At 40.4% G+C, this 26,343-nt stretch overlaps 1 protein-coding gene across 1 annotated transcript in view; it reads right to left on the reverse strand.

Annotated features, from left to right (window-relative positions):
* Positions 1-5,385: 5,385 nt before the first annotated feature.
* The window catches only part of LYRM4 (LYR motif containing 4), a 134,386-nt gene continuing 113,428 nt past the window's right edge, over positions 5,386-26,343 (reverse strand). The window contains exon 4 of the mRNA XM_009326528.1: positions 5,386-8,632. Coding sequence (XP_009324803.1) covers positions 8,570-8,632 — 63 coding nt within the window. The 3' untranslated portion in view covers positions 5,386-8,569. The remainder of the gene's footprint in view (positions 8,633-26,343) is intronic.

Consider the following 26,343-nt stretch of genomic DNA (forward strand, 5'->3'; position numbering starts at 1 on the left):
CTTCCCTTTTTTTTGGAGAGAACAAGGGGACCGAGTAGCGTGGGCTTTGCTTTTCCACCCTTGAAGTGAATTTTCGAGGTCTTGGTGTGGGCTTGCCTTCACTTACCCGATCAGTCAGAGGTGCACGGAGCGCTTGCGTGAAAACTTAACGGCGTGTTCTCTGCGGATTTCACTTAGCATCCCCGTTCTCCCATTCCCACATCCTTTTCAAAGACGTAGCACCACGCCAGCAACGGTGTGATTTGTCTTTTTTTTGACTTTTTTTTAGTTCAGTGGACTCCGTAACAATACGATTCACTGTTGTGATCCCCCGTCAAACTCGTGACAGGCTTGTGTGCCCATCCCACCTTTGCCGTGCCTGCGACTGCTCTGAACAACAGGCAGTCGTTTTGGGGCTGGATCTGGGGCTGGACTGGGCTGCTCTGGTTTTTGTCATTCAGCACACTTTGATACCGCTCCCCGCCTTCCCTAGGCCCGTGTGTAGATCCCGTCTGGCTAATAGCAGCCAGCAGGGACTTCTGCAAAAATGTTTTTGCTTAAAATAGACCGGTGACTTCTTTTCACACGATTGACAAGTCCAAAACCGGGACAAACGAGGAGTTAAAATATTTGCTGATGCTGCCTTTATCAGGAGAGCTTTGGTAACACCTTTGAGTAATGCACTGTAAAGTAAAAGATGGTGTCCCTCTCACACACAGTTCTGTATTTTCAGATTTGGGGAGCAGTGGCTGATTTGGATGACCTTCTCACTGAGGAGTGACTGCGGTACAGAGAGGGTGTCCTCAGTAATGAATGAAAACAAGTGCCTTAGTTCAGCTCTCCTTATGTTACATTTTGCACCACGTTTCTCAAGAATTTATAATTTATTCGGCTTATTTTGCTACCTCTTTTCCAGTATTTGTATGTTGTTGGGAAAGGGGCTTATTGAGCACACTGTTGGACTTCACAGCGCTGGACACTTGCAATGATTCCTGTAGTCTTCACTCTTGCATTGCAAAGCCTAGAGGTTGACTACTACTGATGTCCCAAGGCCTGAAAGTAAGCAAAAAGTACCAATGAAAATGGGTTTGTAAGAATAAAAAAAGCTTTAAAAAAGTTTAAAAGCTCACCATGACAAATCTTTTTTCTGTATAGGAAAATGTAACAGGATACTTCTTCGTTTTGCAACCTGGCCGTGCCCCTGCCCTAACGTGTGCGGTGCAGAGGGGCTCGAGCTGTTGGCGTGCCTCACGGTAACCAGGGGCGTTGCCCGTCCATGTGAGGCGTTTCGGGCTATAGCTGAAAATGGCTGTGGTCCTGCCGGAGCCACAAGGCAAATCGCCCTGTAAGCACATGACGGCTGGGTATGCTCTTGTAACAGGCATCTTGGGCCGAGCTGTGATGTCGGGAAGCTTTACTAGCACGGGTGGAAGATAGGCAGGTTTCAGTCGAGTTTTGTTCTGGCTCTTCTGCGGCTTTGACTCGACTTGTTTTCTTCTGATACAGTAGCTCAGAATTCATCCAATGTTTTGGATGAAAAAACAAGTAGGTACGACATTATCAGAACACAGAAAATGTTCTGACATGGATGTATGTTCTTCAGCAAGACCTTGGAGGATTATTTTCCTTTTTAAAACAGAGCATACTGTGAGTTTTCCCAGGTCTTCATTTCTTCTGAAGATAGAAAACATCTTAAAGCCCGCTATGAGCACCTTAGAAAAATTCGCAGCTCTGTAAAATTCCCCATACTTGAAAACAGGCCTTTGGATAACCTGCTTCTTCAGGGAGCTGGTACAAAATCGGAGATGGAAGCAGGGGGCTTACTGGGGAAAAGACGCGAAGCAGAGGGAGCTTCAGATGAAAGTTCCTGCAGTTTTGTGAACGGGCGCGCTGCTTCTGAAACACGGCCTGCCCCCCCAAACCCCGTACGTAAACCATAGCGTGAGAATACGGCCAAATATGAAGAGGTGTTTAATTCCTTCAGAAACCGTCTTGCTGTTAGACTAGCGCCAGTTGCTTTGAAAACAATTCAAAGGGAGTCAAAGCTCCGTGCAGGCAAACAGAAAGAAGTTCTTACTGTCCTTTTCCAAGTTACACGTAAACTCTCGCCAAAAGCATGAAAGGTTTTGAGGGAGCACAGCGAACTCTACTACTTCCCTGCACAAGTTTGTTTTAAAATTACCGTGCATTACAGGATTACAGGATATTACACGGAATAATCTGGTATGAATTAGCCTTTCTTCAGATAGTTGTGTCAAGGAAATAGCGTGCCCTTAAGCTGATACGTGATGCTAACAGCACTAAGATTGATTCTTCATTTAAGTACAATGTACTATTTGGGGCTTCTGGAGCCCATTCCTTATTCTGAGTTTTGTTTATTAATTGCTTCAGAGAAGAAAGAAACTTTGCCAGAAAAGGAGGGGGGGGGGGGGGGGTGGGGAGGGATCTCTCCTTAAACAGAATTTAAAGGAGTAGCCGTATTCTGACGGCTGTGTCTGGGCAGAGGTGCAGAGCTGGTACCTTGAAGAATCCCAGCTAGCTGCGCTTATTGATAGGGGGCTAGAAATGTTCTCTGGTACGCTGTAAGCTGTGGGCAGGGGGTGTAAAACATCCACATCCAGAAAATGTAACATTTACGTGTTCTCTTCAGAGGTGTGATCTGAAATTCAAAACACAAGAAAGTATTTGCCGAGAGAAAACAGCAACATGCTTTTGAGTGCTTCAGAAAATCGGTGCCAGTCTAAAATCCTGCAAATTGTGATAATTAAAGCACAACATTTTTGTGTTTTGGTAACAAGTAAAGCGCTTTTATTTATTACTAAGAATTACTTTTTGTGAAAGAAAAGGGGGAACCTCTCCCAGACGAGAATCAAACATACTCGCTTTTTAATAGATAGTACTTTTTTGTACTTTTACGATGTTATAGAAGCATCCATTTCCAAAGCAGGTTTCAAGGACTGCCCGCGCACAGTTCTCTGAATTTTCATAGAAGAGGTTACTGAGGGCTGTAGAAACGCAAGGCCTCACCAAAGATGACGCTGGGCAGCAGTGTGAAAATCAGAACTGGACGACGTGTGTACGGAATGCTAGCAAGCCTGCATCAGCAAAGCACAGGGCTGCTGCTTGGGGTCGTAGGTTGAGATACTTCGCGCACCTGCAACTTTATTCTCAAAGAAATGTATTCAAAATGAAGTAGTTCTAATTCTAGAAAATCAAAAGGCCCAACAGAGTAAAACGTTAAGTGAAGCACTCTTCTTGTTTGGTTGCATTACTGTTAATGTAGTATCTTATAGAGATTCAGAGCATAACTTCTGGAGGATGCGCTCATAAAGACCCTCCCTCCCCTAACTTAAGAAACAAGAAATGATAAATATTTGTTAGCACTCTCGGAAAAACTCCAGCTCCAAAGATTTTCATTTTATGCGGAGTTCTGTTTTTTTCCCCATGGATTAAGGGCTTGGGGGAGAAGTAGCTGCCAAATGGTTTTATAGGTGTATATAAAACCAAAAAGTTTAATATAGTTGAACCTCTATAGTGTGAAGGACATCAAAGTTAAATCTTCCTTAAGCAATTTTTTGCAGCTTACACTGACATTTAAATTCAGATTCAAATGATTCAGAAAAGGACTGTGAAGCTAAATTTACTCCGGTGTCATGAAGAACTGCAAACTTGCATGCAAACTACTTCTGTTTTATTTAAAGCCAGGGCTTTCAGTCAGGACTTGAAAAGCCTGGCTTCTGCTCCCATTGGCTTCCCTGGGATTTGGATCCAGCCCAAAGCATGTCAGGAAGGTAGGGGAAATGATCTAGGTTTAATTGTCTATTCTGTTCAGAGTCTTGTGTTACGGGGTTAGGATAACATGGCACTGTGATGAATGTTCATCTGTCAGGAGTTCAAAATCTGCTGTCTATGGGTGGCAGTAATTAAATCACCTTAATTGTTTTTCATGATTCTTTTTAAGAGAGGGAAAATTACTTGCCTTGGATTAGCATATTGCCAAAGACCGGTATAAATATTTATGTGGTGCGCTCTTTCAATAGAAAGCCTGTGCACTCTTCACAGGCCTCCACAGTTCTCTTACCCTGAACACAGAAGAGTAGTCATGTGAATGCGCTACTTACCACCACTTCCCCCTCTCATAAAGCTTCAGTAGATACCGGGCTTAACAGGGAAACAGGTAAGTAGTTTAGAAAGAAGCCTCTCCTGCAACACATTGATGGTATTTAATTCCCTGGGTAAGCTGCAGAATCCTTTGAAGGTGCATGTGTTTGTGAAACAGGTTTGAGAGTTCCGAATTTGCTCCTCCTACAGTTGTAGAAAATACACAGCGTTGGAAGAATTATTGGCTTCTCTCTCTTTTTTCCTGCTTCCACATTAAGGGCTCATGCACTATTCTTACAGTCTAAAATACTGAAAAAAGAAGTAAGCATGTAAACTCTCAGTAGAAGAGCTACACACCTTCCTTCTTTTTTTATAAAGGTCATCAAGCAAAACGTTCCTAAGGGTATGAAATCATTATGCCTGTGTTAAGAATCGTGGAACAACGCGATCGGTATACTCCTGACTTGAATAATGCCAGGATTTCACTGTAGATCATTACGGAAAACTCAGGAAAAGAGTCAGCGCACAGCTCTTTCCTGACGCTGTTCATGTGTACGTATGGTACTTGCTGGGTATCTGGAGAGATGCATTTATGTTGCATTACAGGAGGTCAGTTGAGGGGCTGGTGCTTCTCCGTAAAAGTATTCTTCTACCTGCTGACGTCAGAGGGTGCCAGTAAAGCTTTTAACGCCTGGAAACTTGGTGGAGTTTTCTATAGAAATACCCTTCTAGAAATGTGAGTCCTAAGTTAAAATCCTTCTCAGCCTATTTCAACGTTGTATGTAAAGCGTTCACATGCTACTCTCCTGGGCTGCTACAGGACAGCTGTACCTCTGATACAGCCGGGCATTTTGAAACTCAGCTTTCAATTGCAGTAACATCTCCTGTGAAGCTGTAACACACGACAGAAATGCCTGTCCTTTAAACAGTTACTAATATTAAACAAATGGTTCTTTTCTTTTCTTTCAGAGTGCTGTTTCCAAGTTTATACGGTAACAGTAACAGTCATGACAGACTTCAGTATATGTAAACATTCAAATTTCGGTGCATACTGCTGAGGTTAATAGTTTGCTAAAATGTTGAAATCAGGAACAGACAAACATTTTTAATATAATACAAAAGCAAGCTCGTTTTGCTAAGACATTGCAGCTTTAGTAAAGATATTTATTGAGCTCCCTTCTAGACTAAGGAAGAAGGATACACTTTTTCTAGCAGTGGACATTGTACATAAGTCATTCCTTTGTGTTTTGACTATTCCTGTTGTTTACACTGCTTTGACAAAATCCCACAAAGCTCCTGACAGCGTGCCAAGAGGGAGATTTAATGAGTATTGCAACGTAAACGGAACTGGTGAAACACAGAAGGTGCAGCCAGAAGAGCACAGCAACTCCCAGGCTGGACCACAGTGCCAGCTCTCCAGTTCGCTGTCCCCATCAGTGACGACGAGCATGTGCCTCTAGCCAAGAGCAAGAACAGGGCAAGTGGATACAAACATAATACTAAAGTCATCCCAGCCTACAAATATTATTTCTGCGCTGGACTTCCTAATCCAGATGTGGTTTCTAAGTATTTTCCTTCCATAGTTTGTAGGATTTTAATGATAAAGCATTTGATAAGCTACGTTGTTAGACAGAACTGGGCATGTTATGACAAAATTACTTAAAATGGACATTAGGAAAGGAAAAAAATATTTCTAGGTAGTTTACAAGCAGATGCAACTGATAGGCATGTAACTAATGCTAGCGGAGGGTGTACGTACACGTGTGTTGGTGAGGAAAGGAATCTGAAACAGAGAGGGAACGGACCTCTAAAATGCAGTGATTGTGTGGGGTTTGAGGAGTAACTGCTGATACCTTTGCTAGCTTTGCACTTTTGTTAACAAGTTAGACAGTATTACCCAGGCTTTTGGTCCTTAGCAGCAGTTTTCTTACATACATTACTTCTAATAAGTAATGTATAAATACTGTATGGTAAGCTGATGGTTAAATTGCAATAAGAACTAATTTTTCCTTGACTGGGAAAGTGAGCTGTCTTAACCTCTGCACTACGGATTGGGGAGAGAGGGAGATTACAGAGCCTGAAATTTATTTGTATTTTTCTTGATGGGTCCTCTCTGTAGAACATATCCTGAAGGTTACTAGTGCTCCTTTGCAGGTATAAAAGGCTAAGGGAGAGATAATATGAGTGGTAACCTTGAGACAGAAAGTAGGAGCAGATGGCATGAATCAGGAGAGCAGTAGTGTTGTATCTACCACCAAAACTTCACAACAGAATTTTCCGTGTTAATGGAGAAGATATCTCCTTCATGCTTTTAAGGGAATTAATAAGGAATTTCACATGCCCATGACTGCATCAGCACGTACCATCTACCTCTGTATTCTTGGTGGAAACCAAACAGTAAGGAACTTCACTGGAAAGGTACTGGTGTTTTGGAAGAAATGATTATGTATTTGAAGGGTGTCTATTTGAAAACAAACTCTTATTTTTTTGTAAACATGGTGAAAACTTAGAGTTAAATAGTAAAAATGTTACTGATGGAGTTGTCCCTCTTTATAAATTAGGGCTACGCTATTTATAAGGATGTTTATTTTGTTTCCTAGCATACATTCTCAGATCTTGAAATAGTATGCAGTGCTTGTTCCAGTAATTAAGCTGTTTTAAACAAGGATTTTGCATGTGCTGTTTTAGGGACCACGTTCCTTAGAGTATAAAACTGGCAGCCCTTCCAAGCCTGTGTCCTCTAAACGTGTAAGATGTTACTACATTTCTTTAAGTTCACTGGAAGCTTAAATAGTAATCAAACCTTTCTTCCCCTACACTTTCACCATTAACTTAACTGCATTTAATTATCCAGTTGTGAGTGTGGAGATTTAAAGTACAGAATCTAATGTATTTCACCTCTTAGAGTAATTAAATGCCATTTTAATAAAACGTTCACTAAAAGCAATTTACATTGCAATACTTACACACCTCATACGAGGAGAATTGTTACTGTATTTGCCTTTTATTTGAAAATGAGAATGGAGGCTGCATTTGTAGTCTCGGGTAGTCACAGTATCTTATTCTGTACACTATATTGGTAATGGAATGCATTACTATACATTTCAATCTAACTGTACAAAATTATAAAATACACTTTAAAGGGTAGTGAGGAATGGGAGTTTGTTCTAAATTAGACACTTCGTCTATTCTCTGCTTTAATAATATTATCACACAGCATGAACAACGCGAAACAATAGATGTTCTAAACAAAGGTGAATTTTGGGAAGCAAGAAAAATAAGGGGAGGTTTTTAAAAGCCACAGTGTCATGGAACTAGTTTTGAGTTTCTGTTTCTCTTCTTAAAAAACCCCACAACAACCCCCTGAAAAAAAAAAAGGAAGCTTTTTTCTGTATGCCATTAAAAAAATTTTGCACTGCTTACTTTTTCTGCAAATTTCTAACGGGAAACAAATTCAAGCACAGCAGTGACTTGAAGAGAACCTGATCAAAATTTTTGCTTGCTTTTTTTTTTAACATATTGTCTTAAAAGTGTTGATTATTCTACAGATTTAATAATAAGCAATAAAATGGTATACTGAGTGTTCCACTTTTGCTAGGCAAAGCTTGCTGCCAATTCATGACTTACAGCACTTGAGTTATTGTCATAGTTAGGTTCTTGTTCTCCTGCAAAATTCAGGAGCTTTGTGAAAAAGGGAAACTTTGCATAAAGTGATGTGGTGCCTTCTGCTAATAGCTGCACTTCAACAAATTTGGAAAAGGACTCGGTGGTGAAAATATATTTTAAAGCTCCCGAGCCCCGGTGATGCAAGTCTTACATTCTGCTATTCTGATCTGTTAATTGTTAAAAGTAGGATGAGACTGGTTATTAAACTCTTGGAAACTAAAGAAAGAACTAGTGAAATTTTTATGTTGCCTCCTGAAATGTCAAGGGATGCTCTTTAAAGAAACCACACAATGCAGCTTGTGACACTTGTAAGTATCAAGGTCCAGGAGACGAGAACTCTGTTCATCTCTGGTTTTAATATTTAAAATGGACTACGTATTTATTCATTTAATTCAGATGCTGTATGTTTTCAAATGAAACAGGAGCAATAAGAACTTAGTAACTGGGTGAGGGGTTTTAAATCTAACACATCTTTCGTGCTCAGTGAGGGAAGAGGTCAGCAGCAGAACAATCTATCTGATTACAGGTAGCTCAATGAAGTTTTATTGTCAAAGTAGGGCAGGAACTATTTCATCTCATGGGACATACAAGCAAACAGATTTCAAGACTACCTTACATGCCATTATAAATCACAGCAATATATTTTAGAACATGTGAACCATTAGAAAATAGTACTTTGGTTGCCAAAAACTGAGTCTCTCAGGCATTTCTTTTGCTGAACAGAAAAGCTCAGACATGTGCAGTGAGTTTACGCATCTGTATGTGGCACTGTAGGATGCTGAAGATGGTCCAGTGTTGCTTCAGGATCAGAGTCTTCTCATAGCTATGTGTTTCCTGGACTCTCAATAACCAATTTCTGCGTGGAATACAGTTGGCCAATAGTAACCTGAAATCAAACCAAAGTATCAGAAAGCCGAAACTGGAAAGTAAACAGGTTATAATTTCAGCTTCAGAAGAGAGATTAAAAGCAAACCAAGAACTGAGTAGCCGATATAGTAAGCTTTTTCATAATGATGTTTTTCTTTCTATAAGCATTTTTTTTGTAAATTATACTGGTATCAGCCTAGACCTTAAGAAAAATAACCGATACGCAAAATATCTGCATACATAAAATCTTGAAATAATGACATTGAGGAATACTGTTCAAAGGCTCATATTAAAAGTTAACATTAGAAGTTACTACAGAGGAAAAGCAAACAGGCTGCGTGTTTAGAAAAATGGAAAGGTGATTATAATGAAAAATAAAAAGATGGATACAGCCAGCAGATATTTCTTACTATGCTTTTTGGCTGGAGAGCCTAGATATAAATTGCATGGTATGGTATTGTTTTCCAGTTCCTTTGGAACCCTAATTTAATTCGCCTTGCAAATGGTGAAAACAGTTATACAGTTAGTTCAGCAGTAACGTCTTACACAGACTGGAACTGACCTCTTGTTCATGAGATGGTATTCACACCTCATATATTTGTGCTTTCTATAGTGCAATGAGGAAATGAAAAATGACAAAAATGCAACACTGATGCTTTGATTCCTCTTGTTCTTTAGTACTTTCTATCATAACATAGGTAAATTGTAGTCAGATGCGCAGTTAGTGATAGTCACAACACAGCTCTTCGCTTAACAGTTGAGATGTGGAAGGAAGAAGTTTCATGCAAGTAGGCTAACGTAAACAGGAGAAGACAACATTTGTTTTAAAGTATGGATTTTGGAGTCTAATTTTTCATATCTATTACGCCCTTTCTCACCCCTACTTTCTCCCCAAGGCCTGGGTACACAGTAGCTCTGTGTCCCTTTTCACAAAGAAAAAGTCACATATTTATAATTATGGAATCAGGACAAAAAAGGCTTGATGCTTACTTACACTAAGCACAATATTAGAATATTTAGTATCTACAAATTTACCAGAATTTAATACTGCACAAACTAAGCCTGACAGCAAGTCAGGCTCTCAAAGTAGTAAAAAATTAGGGAAAGAAGTTTTTCAGCATTTTTCATTTACCATTTCTGAGGGGAAAAAATCCTGGCAGCTCTTAAATAACAATTTCTCATCTATGCCCACACTCACATAAAATGTAAATAATATTGCCTTTTAGGAAATGGACTATTTCATCTTGATAAACAGCCTTGTCTGAAACTTGTAACGCATTGATTTTAATCTTGAAATATTTATTACAAGGGAGGATTTATGAGCCATTCTTAAAGGAACAGAAGTTCTCCTTGCCAGCAAATATTCCCCTCGTTTGGCACTCAGAACTAAGTCAGTAACAGCATATGAACAACTCTGATGATTTTTGAAATTACTTACGAAGTTATGTTGCATACAGAATATTTAAAACAAAGGCCATACACAACTGTGGCATGTGTTACCAACAGCTGTCAACAAGCGTTACTTATCAAAGAGAACTCGCTGCTCTGGATTACATGGCAGGCCATACACTTTAGTTGCTGCCTTACCACAAACCATACTGTACTACTTAATTTTTGTATACTGTGTTTTGGAGCCCAAAGAATCTTTAATCCTTTCCCATACAGCAGAGCAAATTTAATGGGAGGCTCAGAGGGATTACAAAAATGCATTTTTTTTTTCTCCACCAACTGGGGAGGATAGATGAGGCTGAGTACGTGACTTCTCACTCAATCATATTCAGCCGGGGCAGATGGCTTTGTAGGAGAAAGGTACGAGCTCTTGTTTGCTGTCCCTGTGCCAAAAGGTGGCATTATCTACTGCTGTACCTCTTGACTCGAACGCAATAAAATCATAGATGTGTGTGTTGAGCTGCTTCCTTAGTAAACCACAGGCGTGCACACATTTCGGCAAGTGCACAGCCACCGGTGCTGTGCCGTCCGCCTTTGCTGGGCTGCTGCAGCTTGCCTGCTCTGGTGCCTCCCTTCCAGAAGCTATGCCATGACATTTTAAGCTGAACTTTGAAACGTAAGGGTTTTTTTAAACCGTTAGCCTTGAATTTCTAACATTATGATCAAGCCTTTCCCATGCACTTCAGACAAAACAAATAGACCTTCCGTTTATAGCTGCTGAAAAATTCACATCTATAAACATCCACTGCCTCAGCAGAAAGACTGCACCAGTATTTACACACTGACACTCATTAACCCTCTTGTCCTGGTTCCGGCAGGGATAGAGTTAATTTCCTTCCTAGTAGCTGGTACAGTGCTGTGTTTTGGATTTAGGATGGGAACAAAGTTGATAAGGCACCGATGTTTTAGTTGTTGCTAGGTAATGCCTACACTAGCCAAGGACTTTTTAGTTTTCCATGCTCTACCGACTGAGAAGGCTGGAGGTGCACAAGGAGCTGGGAGGGGGCACAGCCAAATTGGCCAAAGGGACATTCCATACCATGTGACGTCACGCTCAGTACATAAACTGGGGAAAGCTGGCCGGGGGGGCCGCTGCTCGGGGACTGGCTGGGCATCGGTCAGCGGGTGGTGAGCAATTGTACTGTGCATCACTTGCTTTGTCTATTATTATTATTATTATATTATTATCATTTTATTTCAATTATTAAACTGTTTTTATCTCAACCCACGAGTTTTCTCACTTGTGCTTTTCCAATTCTCTCCCCCATCCCACCGGGTGGGGGGGAGTGAGCGAGCGGCTGGGTGGTGCTCAGTTGCCGACTGAGGTCACGACACGACACCTCTGAAATCAAAACAGTGTTCTTACAGTGTCCTCACTGATGCTAAGTCTAAAGAAAGCACTTAAGCAGCAAACACCGCTGCGGATCATTCTCCCAAATTAAAGACTTGAGTGGCTATCCGTTGTGTTCTTTTTTCATCATGTGTGTTTGCAATTTGTACGCCGCACGCCTGCTCTTCTGGTAGGTGGCTGGAAGCCAGTGCAGAGGTCAGTGTCAGGATATTTTCATTAACCACAGGAAGCTTTTGCGGAAAAAGGCTCTACCATTTGCTCGGCAACTTTGTTACCCAGAATTTTATTTACCTCTGTAAGGTAGCACATTGCAATTAAATTCTGCAGGAAAGAATGCACAATAAAGAACCGCTTTGTCATCAGGAGAAGACAATAAACAGAACTACAAAGGCTGCTTTTCAGATCTTACTGAATTATTTGATGTTTAAATTCTGCCTGCAAAATTAGGTACTTGAAAAATAAGTCTGACAAGTCCAACCCTCAAAACGTGACAATTTGTCCTTGTTCAAAGATTTAGTACAAGTCTATACGGTCAGCTTTTTCTTGTGAACTTGAAAAGATGCCTTCCATCTGAATCCGGGACAAGACTTAGGGTTTCCGAATGCGATTTATCAGCAGATGTAATGGGGAAAAAGAAATTACTGAACAGTAAGCACTGGTCCATCCTGTAACCCAACCATTAGGTGTTTGTGTGTTCACGTGGAAACAGTACTTTTCCTTGCTCGTGGCTGTCACCAGCAATCATGGGGAGAAGCCACTTTATGGAATCTTTCACCGCTGTTGGGGAAAAAAGCAAGGAGGAGAGTTTTTCCCCAGATAACAGGATATCAGAGATGTGTATGGGGAGGCACAGTAAGAATTAAATAGTAGAACTAAGTAAGAAGAATTAAAGAAGTAGAATTAAATATTGAAAAAAAATCCCAATGTCCTGAAGACATTAGAAGAACATGCTATCACCCTAAAAATTCAACAAATCCAGTCAAATTGCCAGCTCTCAAATGATCTAAGGCTGGCCAGTGCCTGACTCTCAAGGACACCTGTGGCAGGTGAGCGGGTTATGTGTAGCTTCCATGCCAAGCCATGGAAGAGAGACAACTGCAGTGGGACAGTGGTGAACTGGGAGGTGGCCCGAATCCTAGAGGCTGCGTTCCTATCTGACACAGCTAGTGGAGTAGATCCTGCAGACCCATTGCCCCTGCTTGCAAAATACTACTAGAAGATCTTCTTCAGCTGTTGAAGGTAAGTGGCATGTCTTGTGGTTTTTATCCATATGAAGATTTTACTTCGCAGCTCAGAGTTGAGGTAGAAGTGACTGCTCCTGTTTCTGCAGTGCTGAAAATAAGGCGACCGGGTTTAAAAAATTGTTCTAATTTGCCTCGGTCATTTTAGAGTGCATGGCTCTGCTCTGAAAAGTATGATGGCATCTTTCTTTGACAGCTCTGTATATATTCAAAATGTCTGTCCACTTTAATAACCACCACATTTTTCCCTCCTTAGTTGTGTTGGCTCTGCAGTACAAAGGTGGCCAGCCATCTCTTTTTCCCATGTACTTTACAGAATTGTAATTGCGTGGTGAATAACCTGTCAGCTCTAACAAATCCTGCTGAGCCCTGATGAAGATACTTTTTCTCACTGTCACCGAACTACTCATCATTATCTTCCTGCCAAACCTGACAATCTCCGAACTACTATCTACCTGCTTGGGTGAGGTCTCACTGACAAATTTCAATGTGAAGCCCTAAAATTACTCAGGTAAGTAGCTAGGCGGCAGACCTGAGGAAAGGTGATGTCCAAAAGGAAGTGGCAATGTACAGCCAAGGTGTACACCCGCACGGGTGAACCTGAAGAAGGATGTCCACGGCGTCAGTAAACAAATGCAAAGTCAAAATGACAAGAAACCTGGCTTGTAATATCTCTCAGCAGGATGGACACACGAGAAGGAAAGACAACAATTTAGGTCTCAGCCTTTGAAGGAATCTCAGCACCTTGCACAGCTGGTGACACATCTTGATTGAGTTCCCCAGCACATAGAAACTTCATCTTCCTAACTGCAGTCAGGGTATGTTCTTATGTAAACCAATGCAATATGACTACTAGACCCTCATAATGGTACTTTTACCATCGCTTTCTAAGCTAAGTCAATAGAAGAGTCATACAGAGGAGCTTCCCTTCTCTGTCCCTTCTGTGTCTCACCCCATTTGTAACACAAACAACAAAATTAACAAACAGTGTTTGTTTATTTAATAACTCTCCCCTCATTTAAATATAGTTTCTGGAGTAATCTCTAGGGAACAATTTTCTGCCCTCGAAGGCAAACCAGCCCCAGGGATTTTTTCATGCCACTGTTTATTTTTCGATGACAGACCAAAGCAGGAGCGGCCTAACGGGAGATGGTGCAACACTCTTACTCTACGTAGAATCACCTTATTGATAAAGACAAGGCCTAAACACGTGAAAGTGCCACCACAGCATAGGAATATAAAAACATCGTACGACAGCAATTCCTTTAGCTCTCAATTATTTCAAATTTGATTTCCCAAGAGGGTCATCACAGGAGAAGCAAAAAACATTTCTTGTTTTTCTTAGAGAAATGCAGATGATAACTAAAGTTGGTGCACTACAGATGGTTTTACATATTAAACACATTTACAGATATAAAAATATATTTGGGTCGTTACATATATACATGCATAAATATATATAAAAATATATTAAAAAAACAATCTCTGTATAAACATAGCCATCTTCTCTCTTTTGTTGCAAATTTGCTTGCAGGGAAGAAACCGTTACCTTATTACAGCCAGGGATCACATATAAACATATGCATTTCCATGGTTTTTTATTATGGAGAAAAAGGCAAAAGTCTTGTTTATTAATATATCTATACCATACACACACACACACATATTTTAAATCAGATTGGTTTGTCCTGTTGCACCTGAAAAGTTGACAGGTTTATCTCACAAGCACACTGCTGAATCTTAACTAGGAAGAAAAATGGCCTCTAACACCATATGAAGAAGTTGCCCATTCCTATTTTCTTGCACTATGATTATAAAACACATATTAAGTGAATGCTGACAAGAACAAAAAGGTACAAGAATAATGATTACTCTTAAGAGCCGGCAACAGTGTTGTAAGTTGTTTACCTACTATCTTTCCTGTTGGATGACGCCAACCAATTTGCAATCCTGTTGCAAATGTAAGTGAAGTGGTTATTGTTGTGAAGAAGCATTATCTTTTTTCCCACGCCCAAAGTCAGATATGCTATACACAGCACACTTTGTCATAAATATTCTTCGTATTAACTAAAGCCAGTTGAATGTTTTTTAAATTAATATGGACAGCAATTTTTGAAATGATCTTGTATTGCAATAATAAACACACCAATGTGGTACACAGTAATTTAAAAAACTCAAACGGCACCAAAACCTCATCAATAACTGTTCAGTGCTTTGCCAAATCTTTGTGTTGGTATTAAATGCTGTAGCAGCTGCCTCATTTATTTTTGCTTAGGAAAGAATGTTGAAAAACTGCTTTTGGCTCCTTAAATACATAGGTTATTCCAGTTCTTCAGAGCTGGAACCAATATGGAAAAAACTGTATGATTTTGGAGACATTTCCCTTACTTTCAGTGGTTCCATTTGTCTACACAGGAATGGGAAAAGAAGTGAAAGAAAGCACAGAGCTGAGAAGTTAGAACTATTGTATATTTTACTTCTGCCTGTGTTTTGCAAATGCTGCTTTCTTTGTTCCTTTGTGTCAAAACATCTACAGCCACTGCTACCTGAAGCTTTGGAAAAGGCAGGAAAAATTAATTTATAGCTATCGTTTGGCTTTCACTAAGTAGGAAGGTGTGAAGTAAAGTAAACCAGCTAATGGGCGAGAATTTTTCTGAAAGTTATTTCTCTTTGTAATGATAAATTATGTAATTTTGTTAGAACCACATGCACTGTTACCTTCGTACACCTTTATTCAGCCTATCAGAAGCAGGATGACATATTTATTTAACGCTCTTATTAATTTATTCTGTGGGTCTCCCTGAAGAGATACTCTTCAGTGAAACGAGCAGAGAATCTTATCTAATCCAGCAATGGTTAACACATAAAATACTGTAAGCATATACAGTCATGTGTATTTGTATATGATGATCTACAATAGCAAGGGATTCTTCTTTTTAAATGCTGATTATTTCTCAGTTAAGAGAGCCTCTTTTTTTTTTTTAAATTACACAAACATGCTACTATCCTTACAGACAACATGGGCATGACGGACATGGCCTTTGCTCCAAATAGCTACACACTCGATATAGCTTGAAATAACAAGTAATGGTCCTCAACAGATTGGACAGCCAAGTGGACAAGATCATGTGGTCCTTCAGTAAAGTCACACTGTTTCAGTCCTCTCATTTCCTGCAAGCCTCTCGGCCTACAGAAAAAAGGAGTGTGACAAGGAAAATGCCATCTTAAAAGTACGCAGGGCCCAACAGCAGATGGCACGGGCAGCAGCCTGCTGCAAAGGGGAAGAAGCATCCCTCTGCTGCTGCAAAGGTAACCTTACAAAGATGTCAGACAGTGGGTCAGGTCACAGGAAAGCAAGCAGTGACTGAGTTTGGGCTTAAACAGCCAGGCGAAGGTTTGATACAACACACGTCCAAGGAAGAAGCAGATCTGCAGAGGTAACACTGACCCAGTGTGATCTTTGCATGCTTTCAGCATCCTGGCAATCTCCAGGCTCCCACCTCTGCTCTCTTCCTACTTGTTACCTGCTAACGTATTTCAGCATCTTGCCTTTTCCCTCTCGTTTACCTCCACAGAGCAGCTCAAACTCTCCGGAAAGACAAACACAGAAGAAGCAGGTCCTCTAAAGAGTCAGTCCCGTGTGGGTAAAGGGGAGAAACTTAATATAGGCTGATCCCTTCTCAACATAGCATGCAGAAAAGAAAAATCACTCAGTTAAGATGCTGAGTGTGGCAAGGAAAGGAATACGAAACATTAGTACTTGAAAATACAGAGACAAAGACCTGGATAACATTGCGCTGAGTGTGGCATAACAGGTACTCTAGTAATGCTGAGACATTTGGTATGTAAATGCCCAAACCATTCACAGAGGACCCTATGTTTTGTAGCAAGTACATAAGCAGAATTCGTCAAAGCCAGTGGGAGTGCCTGCCTTACTTTTGTCAGTAGTATAATACAACAGCCACTGTCACAAAACACACATTCTGCTATATGTCCAGGAAAATACTGTAATGTTTGTGTATCACAGATAAACTAACTCCACAATACATACAAAGACTAAATTGTCATTATAAAAGGAAAATATTTCACTCCTCAGTGTCCTCTTGGTTCACTAATCGTGAGAGACTTTTGGAATGAAACACTGAAGTAAATTTAGTCCTTATAGACAGATATAAACAAATAATAAATACGCTTACTGAGAAGTAATTTCGTAACACTAACAGGTTTTCATACTGTGAACTACTGCAGAACTAAAATGAGCTGCCACTTTATGCTCGACGACAGTCAGAATTTACAGACCACCTTTTACAACATTTGTATTTGAAGTCAGATGCTAGAAATGCAACGTACTGAAAGAATCAACTTTAGCCTTACTTCTTACGTAAACTGGGGAACGTGGCTGCTGGGAAGAGCTGCAAAACAGTTACACAAGGATGTATATGGCACATTTGTAGGTTAATGTCTTTCAGAAAATTACTTATCCACCTGTGCCCTCCCCCTTTTTTTTAATAAAGCACATCACCTTCTACATCTATCCTCCCTCCTGGTTCCAGAAAATGTCTGCAAAATTTCTGATTTTGTCCCAAACCACTGGAACTTAGAGAAAGTTCCAGAGACAGCAAATGGCACATGGACTTTTGTGTTTTTAACTAAGATTTGCCTGTCTAAATGGTGATTGTCTAAAGCCTTGAAAAGCTTGCATGCTTTATCTTCACCATATTTTTAAGCGGACGATACATAAAGTAAGTGCAAGGCATCAAAGTACGCGCATTGGGAAAGGCTGAACTTCAGGAGCTCAGACATCTTGAGACAGCAGGTACCAAGGTACTAAGGACTGAAAAGAAGACTGGCTGGCTGTAGTTCTGGGAAAATGGATCTGAGGGTCTACGTACAAGAAACATGCCAGAGAATATGTCGGAGCTCACCCAAATCAAAAGTAGTTCAGGAGTGTGCAAGCCCAGCGTGGTGAGAACAGCCAAAGTCGATGATTCTTCAGTGAAGAAAATGCTGTCAGTGCAGTGGCACAAGGCAATGCAGACTGCTCTAGAAAATGCATTTGGTTTGGCAGCATGGAAAACCTTGGTTACCTGCTGCCTTTGAAGCCAGTAGCTATTCTGATCCCAGCTGGGCCTGCGCTTGCTTCCATTCAAAGTTCATACCTGTAGTATCTTGTGTGGCACAACAGTTACCCATGCACATTTGCTACACCTCCACTTTGATTTTTATAAACAAGTTTTCACAGTATCTGCAGTACGTGACTGCACGCACACCTGCAGTAATAACTCCATGAGACAAATGGTAAACAAGTACACAACATGTATTATGCTTGAGGACTCTCCAGTGGGAGCTGAGGGGACACTGCTCCTTGCAGGATCCTGCCCAGTATTTTACAGAAAGTATCTACAGGTAGCAGAAGTACAGAGAGGTAGAATTACTCTCCGAGCTCAGATCTTAGATTACCTGCTTAAACAAAAGAATTAACTATAACTAGTAGGAAAACTTCAGCAATTAAGACAGGTTGACACAGTCACCTACTACAGAAAGATGCACCATATAAGGCAAATATTTTTCCTTTCAAACAGAACATACTTGTGTACATCTGGTAAGGCAATACAGTATGTAACTAAATAAACTTGGGTTTGTGTTTTTATTTATTCTGAATCTTATCCAAAACACCAAACATAAAGGAGAAAAGTTCAGGTGACTCAGAACTGTAATACTGTTTATCCTAGCAACTTAAGTTTTCTGTTTTGTTAATGGCCTTTGAGCCACAAGAATATTTAAAAAAAATGCATTTTTATCTGCCACTGAAGCTGTATTTTGGGAGGTGAAAGACACAGTGAGCTGCTGATTTTTACATGAATGGATGTTAGCCACAGTTTAATTATTTGGGCGATAGGTCTGCTTCAAGACTCCAGACTGCCCTTACAGAGATTCCTAGTGCTGGTTACAGGATGGCACCAGGTACGCTGCATTTTGTAAAACTGCCAGGTGCTTTAATACCATTTTAAAGTAATAAGGCCTTTCAGCATTTTGGGAAAAAAAAAAGTCAATCCTGTAACATATACACTTTTCCAAGACATAAGACACAGAGAAACTCCTTTTTTTCCTGTCCTTCAAGAAGGCTAAAACCAAGGATTAAACTTAATTTTATATGAGGAACAATTTACTTTAAGGTTCCAATATGTCTCTTTCTCTGCGCTGATGTTACCTTACACACACCTCAGACGTGATTACAGGCTGAGCTTTTCTCTGTGCACATTCAAATTACAAAATGAAATTTGAAAGAGCAGAAAAAACTAACACTTTCTCTTTAGAAAATATATCTGTATTTCCAAAGATACATTTTGTATTGGATGTTTTTGATTCTTCACCCAGAAAGGAGCATCCCATCTATGTAAATACTTACATGTCAAGTCCCTATTGCAGTGTTTAGCTGATCTGTAAGCATATAGAGTAAGGAATAAGTTTTTATTTTTCTGCATTAACAAGACTTCCATTTTTGGCAAAATTCTAACAGATTACTAAACTACAGTCATCTGTTCCTGACAGAATCACAAAGATAATTTCCTTGTTTATCTGACTTTCCCTGATGGAGGATATCCAAGGATTTCTTTTTTCTTGCTCAGCCGTCATTCTCGGTTTAGTATCTCCAAATCCCACACCTGAAAGTGACCCAAGCTTCAAAGAGCTTTTTTCTTTTTTTCCCCCTCTTTTCAAAGAGTTCCAGTGAAAGCCGTACAAAACACACAACATCCTTGCTCTCACACACTCAGGGGAACAGACGTAGTCCCTTTAGCTCTTGGGAATCAAAGGCATCAGGCATTTGGAATTTCAGCTGGAAAAAAGTATTGCCTGGACTGTCCACACTCTTCAAAAACCTGAGTAGGGAGCAGATGAGAAGAAAGGACATTGATGTTTTAGGACTGAGGATGGATTTGTGAATTTCAGTCAGGGTTTGTGATTGTGAGTTGTCACTTGTTGTCCATTCTATCATGGATACCCTGAGATCAATTCTCTGGTTCAGCTCGGTTTCCAAACCAACACCCCAGTCAAAAAACATGACTCTGATCGACTTTATTAAGCAGTCTCCATGGAGCCGTAAATGCAAACACAGTGAATTGCTCTGTCCCTCTTGAAGATACTCCAGGTGAAGGCAGGTGGACTTCTGTCTTCCTACAGCCTCTCCCCTGGGGCAGGAATCACTACCCCTGCCTCTCAGCACCGGAGCAAACGCCCCTTGCAGCACCGCACCGAGCCGAATCCAAGCCCTCATGCTCGAACCTGCCCAAGTTTAGGGCAGTATCCTGCCATCAAACTGCTCTCCAGCCAGCAAGCTCATGCTTAGTCAGTTCCATACATAAATGAGTTAATTTCCCAGTGCTCCTCAGCCCAGCCCTTTTTACAAACACTAAGAAGAATTAACGAGGGAGAAAATAATTATTTGCAAACCCTCCAGCTTTTGAGCAGGAGATATCTGTGTTTGTGTGGTATAGGGTATAGCTTACATTAACTTGTTTAATTGGAATAAACTATAGCAGCACTTTTTTCTTTTTTTTTGGCAAAGATAAATTACTGAATTTAGCACAGCTGGTAAGAGCTAATTCTGTACAAAGAGTTCTTTTCAGTAGTGTGGGTGGCAAAACACTTTCAGCAACTGGCTTAATTAGTTCTTCCTTCTTTGCAAAAGCACAGGACAGTTCGCAGAAGAAAGAAAAAAAAAAGAGTAACAGAAGACGTGGTATAAAATAATCCTGTTTGCTCTTCTGGTTTTGCCAATTCTCCCTTATTTAATGTCACACTAAATGGAGGCTTGCCCTGGCATTTCCCAGCACAGATAACAATTAGGAGTGAGAGGTTAGCACTTATTCCAAATATAGGCGGGGAGCAACCTCTGTTCCTCTGCATGGTATAAAGTAGAGCATTCCTCAAACAAAACACTCCGGCCAAAACCAAACAGCACAGCAATGGGAGCGCCACAGAGGGCTTTCCCCTCAGCAGAGCTACCATACGGCTTGTGGGTGGCTTGTTTAGCAAGGACTGGGAAGCCCGAACTGCTAACAAGACCCGCTCCCCCGGGCAACCTCTCTGACACGGATCATTTATATGACAAAAAACAACACGAGTACCAAGTACAATCATATCAGCTTCACTGCTCCCAGTGTACAGCACGCCAACTGCTGTGTAATAACCCACTGCGACAAACAAGCGCTAACTTTAACACACAGACACCTTCCTTTCCATATGAGCTGGCCAAAAGAACTCGGGCTCTTCCACCAGCACACACATGGACGTGCAAACGCTCCGCAGCTGTCAGCAAGACACAGCTCCTACCAGATAAAAACTGGGCTTGCAAGATCCACTTGACCTTCTGAATGTCAGTGAGATAGAGGGTGAAAGGCCAGGAAGGGCACAGATGTTTGTATTTACCTTCTTTATAGGCCATTTGGGAAACAGCTGGAAATTTTTTCTAGCGGTTTTGTTTTAAATAATGACTCTGGAGCTGTACTTGAGCGAGTTACAAATCTATTTAAAAAACAATCCAAAGTGTTACAAGCCATTACCAATGTTTCTCTTTCTCCTAACTAGACTGAAGAAAGGCAGGATTATGAAAAATTTCTGTTAGGAAAAACTGAACGTGCGGGGAAAAACATATTAAAACTGAAGGAGTATTTTATGAAGACAAACAAAATAACCAATTAATGAGGAAACTCTCCAGCTATCTTCAAGAAAAAGCAGGCAGTGAAAACTGCAAATAACAATGTTTACCTGTATCTACAGTTTCTGTTTTTTTCGGGAAATTATTTTTGTATTTGCCCGTTCATTTCTTCTTTTGGCAGCAAGTGGAAGACAAGAGGGTTACTCCTATAGATAATATTAGGCAGACTGATTAAAAACAAGAACCAACCAAAACTTCTTATAACGGCGCACTGCTCATTAACGGTATGAGCTGCCTGATACTGAGAATAATATTTTCTAATACATGCCTCTCCATAACAGTTGTTAGAAAGCCTATGGAATTTTGGTTCTTGGAAGGTTGTTGATGAATCTTGAAAGACTGTTTAAATCCATGGGGGGGGGGGGTAGGAGCCAGTTAAGGGGAATATATTGAATCTAGGAATTTGCCAGTGAAGAATCCTGTCAGAAATAATTTCTAATACAACACTTTCCAGTTTTTGTGGCTTTTCAGCTTTTTTATTTTTTTCTTTTTTTTTCCTTTTTTTTTTTTAAAATTTGTTTCCATTTATCTGTATAAAAACATTGAAACAAAAAAGGAAACTGACTGACTGTAGACAGAAAACAGCGAAGCTACTTGCACAAAAGCTACTATGAGGGACATAAATGGAAAGCAGAAATGCCTCTATTATCTTTCAGTACTAATCATGTCAGTTACTTTTAACAAAAGGAGAGCAAGATTAACTGGCAAGAGATTAGAAGTGATTCTTTAATATATCTAATGTATTATGTCCTTTAACATACATATGCATCCAAAAAATATATTGCTCATTCTATGCCAGCTTGTTTATTTTGCTATTTAAAAATAACGTATAAACCTTACATATAAGCCCGTGTACAAAAGAAAACTCCCTTTGGGAAAAAACACGGTAAAGTGAGCCAGTAGATGGCATTGTGGCACTTCAAAAGACATTCCAGAAAATTCCACTTAAAAAACATGCAAGCCTAAGTACTGTGTTTAACCACTTACTGCTTAACCAATGCAGTATTTGGCTCCTGCTCAATGCTACACATGGACAACTGAACAAACAAAACTACACGATGTAGTTGCACTGTCATACTAGCCCTGAAACAGACCTTCTCTGCTCTGTATGCTAGATTTACAATCCCAGATTTGACAAGATGATCCTTATTTTGGTGCCATGAGCCATGGCCATCAAGGGGATACCAGAAATGATGCGATTAGCTGAAAAATATTTCCTAAAAAGTAATCATATACGAGATGTTACAATCAATGCAGATGATACTATTTCCTGTCATACAGAAACTACTGCAGAATAGATATTATCTGTTAAAAATAAATTTCTGGAGTATTTTATGAATACTCCCATTTTCTTTCAATTAAACTGCTGGTATGCCCTCACAGCTAGGGACGAGAAGCCTGTAGCAACCCACCAGTTTCTTGTGCAACACAGCAGTTCTCTGCATCGCTAAAACCACAGAAATTTGAAAACATTTTGCAGAACTCAACGTACAGCAAAACTCAGGAATTTATTTTAAGAATTATATTCCATACACAGGCAAACTTATTTAAACTGAAGTTAGAGTTGCAATTATCAGTAGTTTATCTGCACACTACTTTATAGATAAACCTGCTTTACCTTGACCAGCTCTGAGCAGGGCATTGAACCAGAGACCTCAGGAGGCCCCTTCCAGTCTCAGGTATTCTATGAGGCTTATATATCAATGCTCCTCATGATATTAGTCTTTAAGAAAAGGTTTCACTGTGGTATTCGTTTTGTCAGGAATTTCTAAAAATCCTTGTATCATAACAAAAAAATTTCAAGATAGTGTAATTGAATCTGCCTACCTTAAAGGCTCTTAATTAAATTCAATAGTGCCCTCTAAGTGTCCAGTTTTATATATTCATATTTTTTCCATATGTGTCCGAAACCAGGACACACTTCTACTAGAGCAAATTAAAGCAGTCTAGTTTTCCTGATGGAGAATTTCAACTTCAGGTCTCCACTGCCTGATGGGCCAATGCTTGGAGTAAGAAACAAACAAGCAACCAAAACTTCATCCACCAATTAAAATAATAGCTCAAATATTTTTGCAAATTTAACATGTGCAAAAACATCATGCTCACTTGAACGAAGCTGGTTTCTATATGTGGAAATTCCCTTCTTTTAATTTGTAAGTAGCTTTTAAAGATGCTGAAGAATACAAGAAAAATGTTGCTTGCATCCCCTCATGAAGTTACGAGCATTACTGTGAATGTTTAAATATTAAAAATGAATGCCTCCTTTCTGGAACGTAGGTGGTCAGGTTGGACTAGAGCACCCAGGAGAATAGGGGAAACAGCTCCTTCCTCTTATCATCACTTCTTTCTAAGTGACCCCCATCTGTAGAGGTAGATGACAAGTGTCACAAACCCCAAAGCATTTCAAAGAGAAAAGAACAGCATAAGAGAGAAGAGAACATCAGCACTGTGGTACCTGATCAATTCAAGGATCCATCTTTTCCAGTATGTTGTCCCCACCACCGGCCACCAGCAGTCCTTCAGGGAAAGGGAGCATGAATATGACACACATGCATACATCCCTCTGCTGGAATGCCTCCTCTGCTTCCAGTGACCACAAATTTTTGGGAACTTCAGGGCCATGTAGCCACAACCATACCACCATTTTAACAGACTTGATTAATTTGTCTAATCCCTGTTTGAACACATCTACCTGCTGGCCTCCCCAGCATGCTGTGGCAATGAGTTCTACCATATAAATGTGCACTTTGTACTTCTTTTGAACTCTCAAGCTTGATGGCTGATCATTTTGCTTAGACCTTGTAAAACAGTAAAACCAGTAAAAAAAGTCACTCAATTTTTATTTTCATCAGAAATAGTTTTCTCTTGGGAGAGCTTTCAAGTGGTAAGTTCCTCATGGAAAGACTCCTTCCTTTGTGTACAAATATCCAGATACCAGGAAGGAGGATAACAGCCTACACCAGAAGTACTCAACCAGCTAACATCCATGCGGTCAGGAGCAGAGAAAGCAGGACTAATAACTGACGTCATTTCTGAACAGGCTGGGAGAGCACCTTGACACCTGCAACTGATCTGACAGTAGAAACCAGTTCAAGTAGGAAAAGGCGACCTGACTGACTGCTTTTACTATTACCAAGGCAGAGTCTTTCGGAGTGTCCAGCTGTGTCTAGTTACCACACTGGTTCAGAAAGTCCACTGTATTGGAGTGGACCCTTGGAACAAATACAGCGTGACCTTGTGTGGTGAACTCCAGAATGTGGTGGCTCACAGGCAAAGGAAAGCATCCTTCACCATCTTATTTATGATGTGTATTTGGTCTTGTATCCTGTGAGGCTTGGTGCCGGGGTCTACCACTGAACCAGCAGGAAGATGGTACTGGGTGACCCGATGGTTTTTCCTTCCAGGAAACTCATATGCCACTTAAAACTGTTACAGGTCTGTCTGCTCTGCATCAAACTGTGATTTGCAGGGGACATCACGTATGTGTCAGTGAGAAAAGAAATTTGGTTATTTTCTTGTGTTCATCGGTTACCCTCTGCTATCTTGAGAGTGCCTGATGAGGAAGGCAGCCTGACCCCTACAAGACAGACACTTTTTGTGGCAGGATTTGGCCATTTTGCCCTTGCAACTGAATCCACAGAATCTAATTTCCTCCCAAACACATCCAAGTGCTTGAACTTTTTGTCCTTTGGCATACTCGTAAACGTCGATTCTTCACATGCAGCCAGCGCTTCAACAGAATCAGAGTTGGAGCATATGCAAAAGTATTAGTACTCTGATCACCTCAGGTGGTATTTTCTCAACCCATTCAGTGGCTCCTGGTGTAGTGGCCAGCCGCTACTAAACAAATCATGCTGTACCTAGTATTTGTTTTGTTTTAGAGAATGGCAATTATAGCTAACCCCAAAGACAAGAGATTTTTTGAAGATGACTATTGTTTCAAAATCCACATTGTAAACAATTGGTATAAATTACTTTTAAATTTTTTTTAAATGGGCTTGGTGCTCATTCACCAGAGCTGAGGACATTGTTTAACCAGCACCAGTCAAAGGGGATTTTCTCAGATACTAAAAAAATGGTGACAACTGCGGTTGTGCCACAGGCTTTCATTACTCTTCCAGACCAAAATTGTAGTCAGAAAAAAAATACTTGCCCTTACTTGCACAGACATAGGGAAGATTTATGGTAGACTTCACACTAACCTAGTCTGAAGTTTTCCCCTGTAGTTCCACTGCTTATAGGACTGGTAACTATTTGTGAAAGAGCGACTTCCTAAACCATACCCACCTACAACCACGGAGCATCTGGACCAGGCGGGGAGCTCAGTCTTATGGTTCCCTCAGGTTGGAGGCTCCCCACTGACAACATCTGTCCAGAAGGAGAAACAGATGGCCAACTTCTCCAGACTCTTCTGCCCACCTGACCTGATGTTCTTTACACCAGTCACTTGGGCAGATTTAAAACAGGCTGAAAAAATCCCCTGGGTAAATTAGAGACTTAATTATGTGACGATACTTCTTGGTCCTAAACATTGGGCTTAATCACTGGGGCTCTCTATGCACTTTCACTAAAAAAGCAGACCAACAGAAAATGTATTATCCTCAAGATAATACATTTGCTAATTTGCTGTACAATTCCAGGGTTAATTGACAACTTCTTGCCATTTCTGAAAGCAGTTTGACAGATTTTTCCAGGCACTCTGACGCTGCCTACAGCAAATCTATGTGAGGCACTGTTGTGGTTTAACCTCAGTCGGCAACTGAGCACCACCCAGCCGCTCGCTCACTCCCCCCCACCCGGTGGGATGGGGGAGAGAATTGGAAGAGCACAAGTGAGGAAAAACTCGTGGGTTGAGATAAAAACAGTTTAATAATTGAAATAATAATATTAATGTAATAATAATAATAATGATGATGATAATACACAAAACAAGTGATGCACAGTGCAATTGCTCACCACCCGCCGACCGA

The sequence above is a fragment of the Pygoscelis adeliae genome, unplaced genomic scaffold (genome assembly GCF_000699105.1).
Source record: "Pygoscelis adeliae isolate BGI_AS28 unplaced genomic scaffold, ASM69910v1 Scaffold186, whole genome shotgun sequence".
NCBI lineage: Eukaryota > Metazoa > Chordata > Aves > Sphenisciformes > Spheniscidae > Pygoscelis > Pygoscelis adeliae.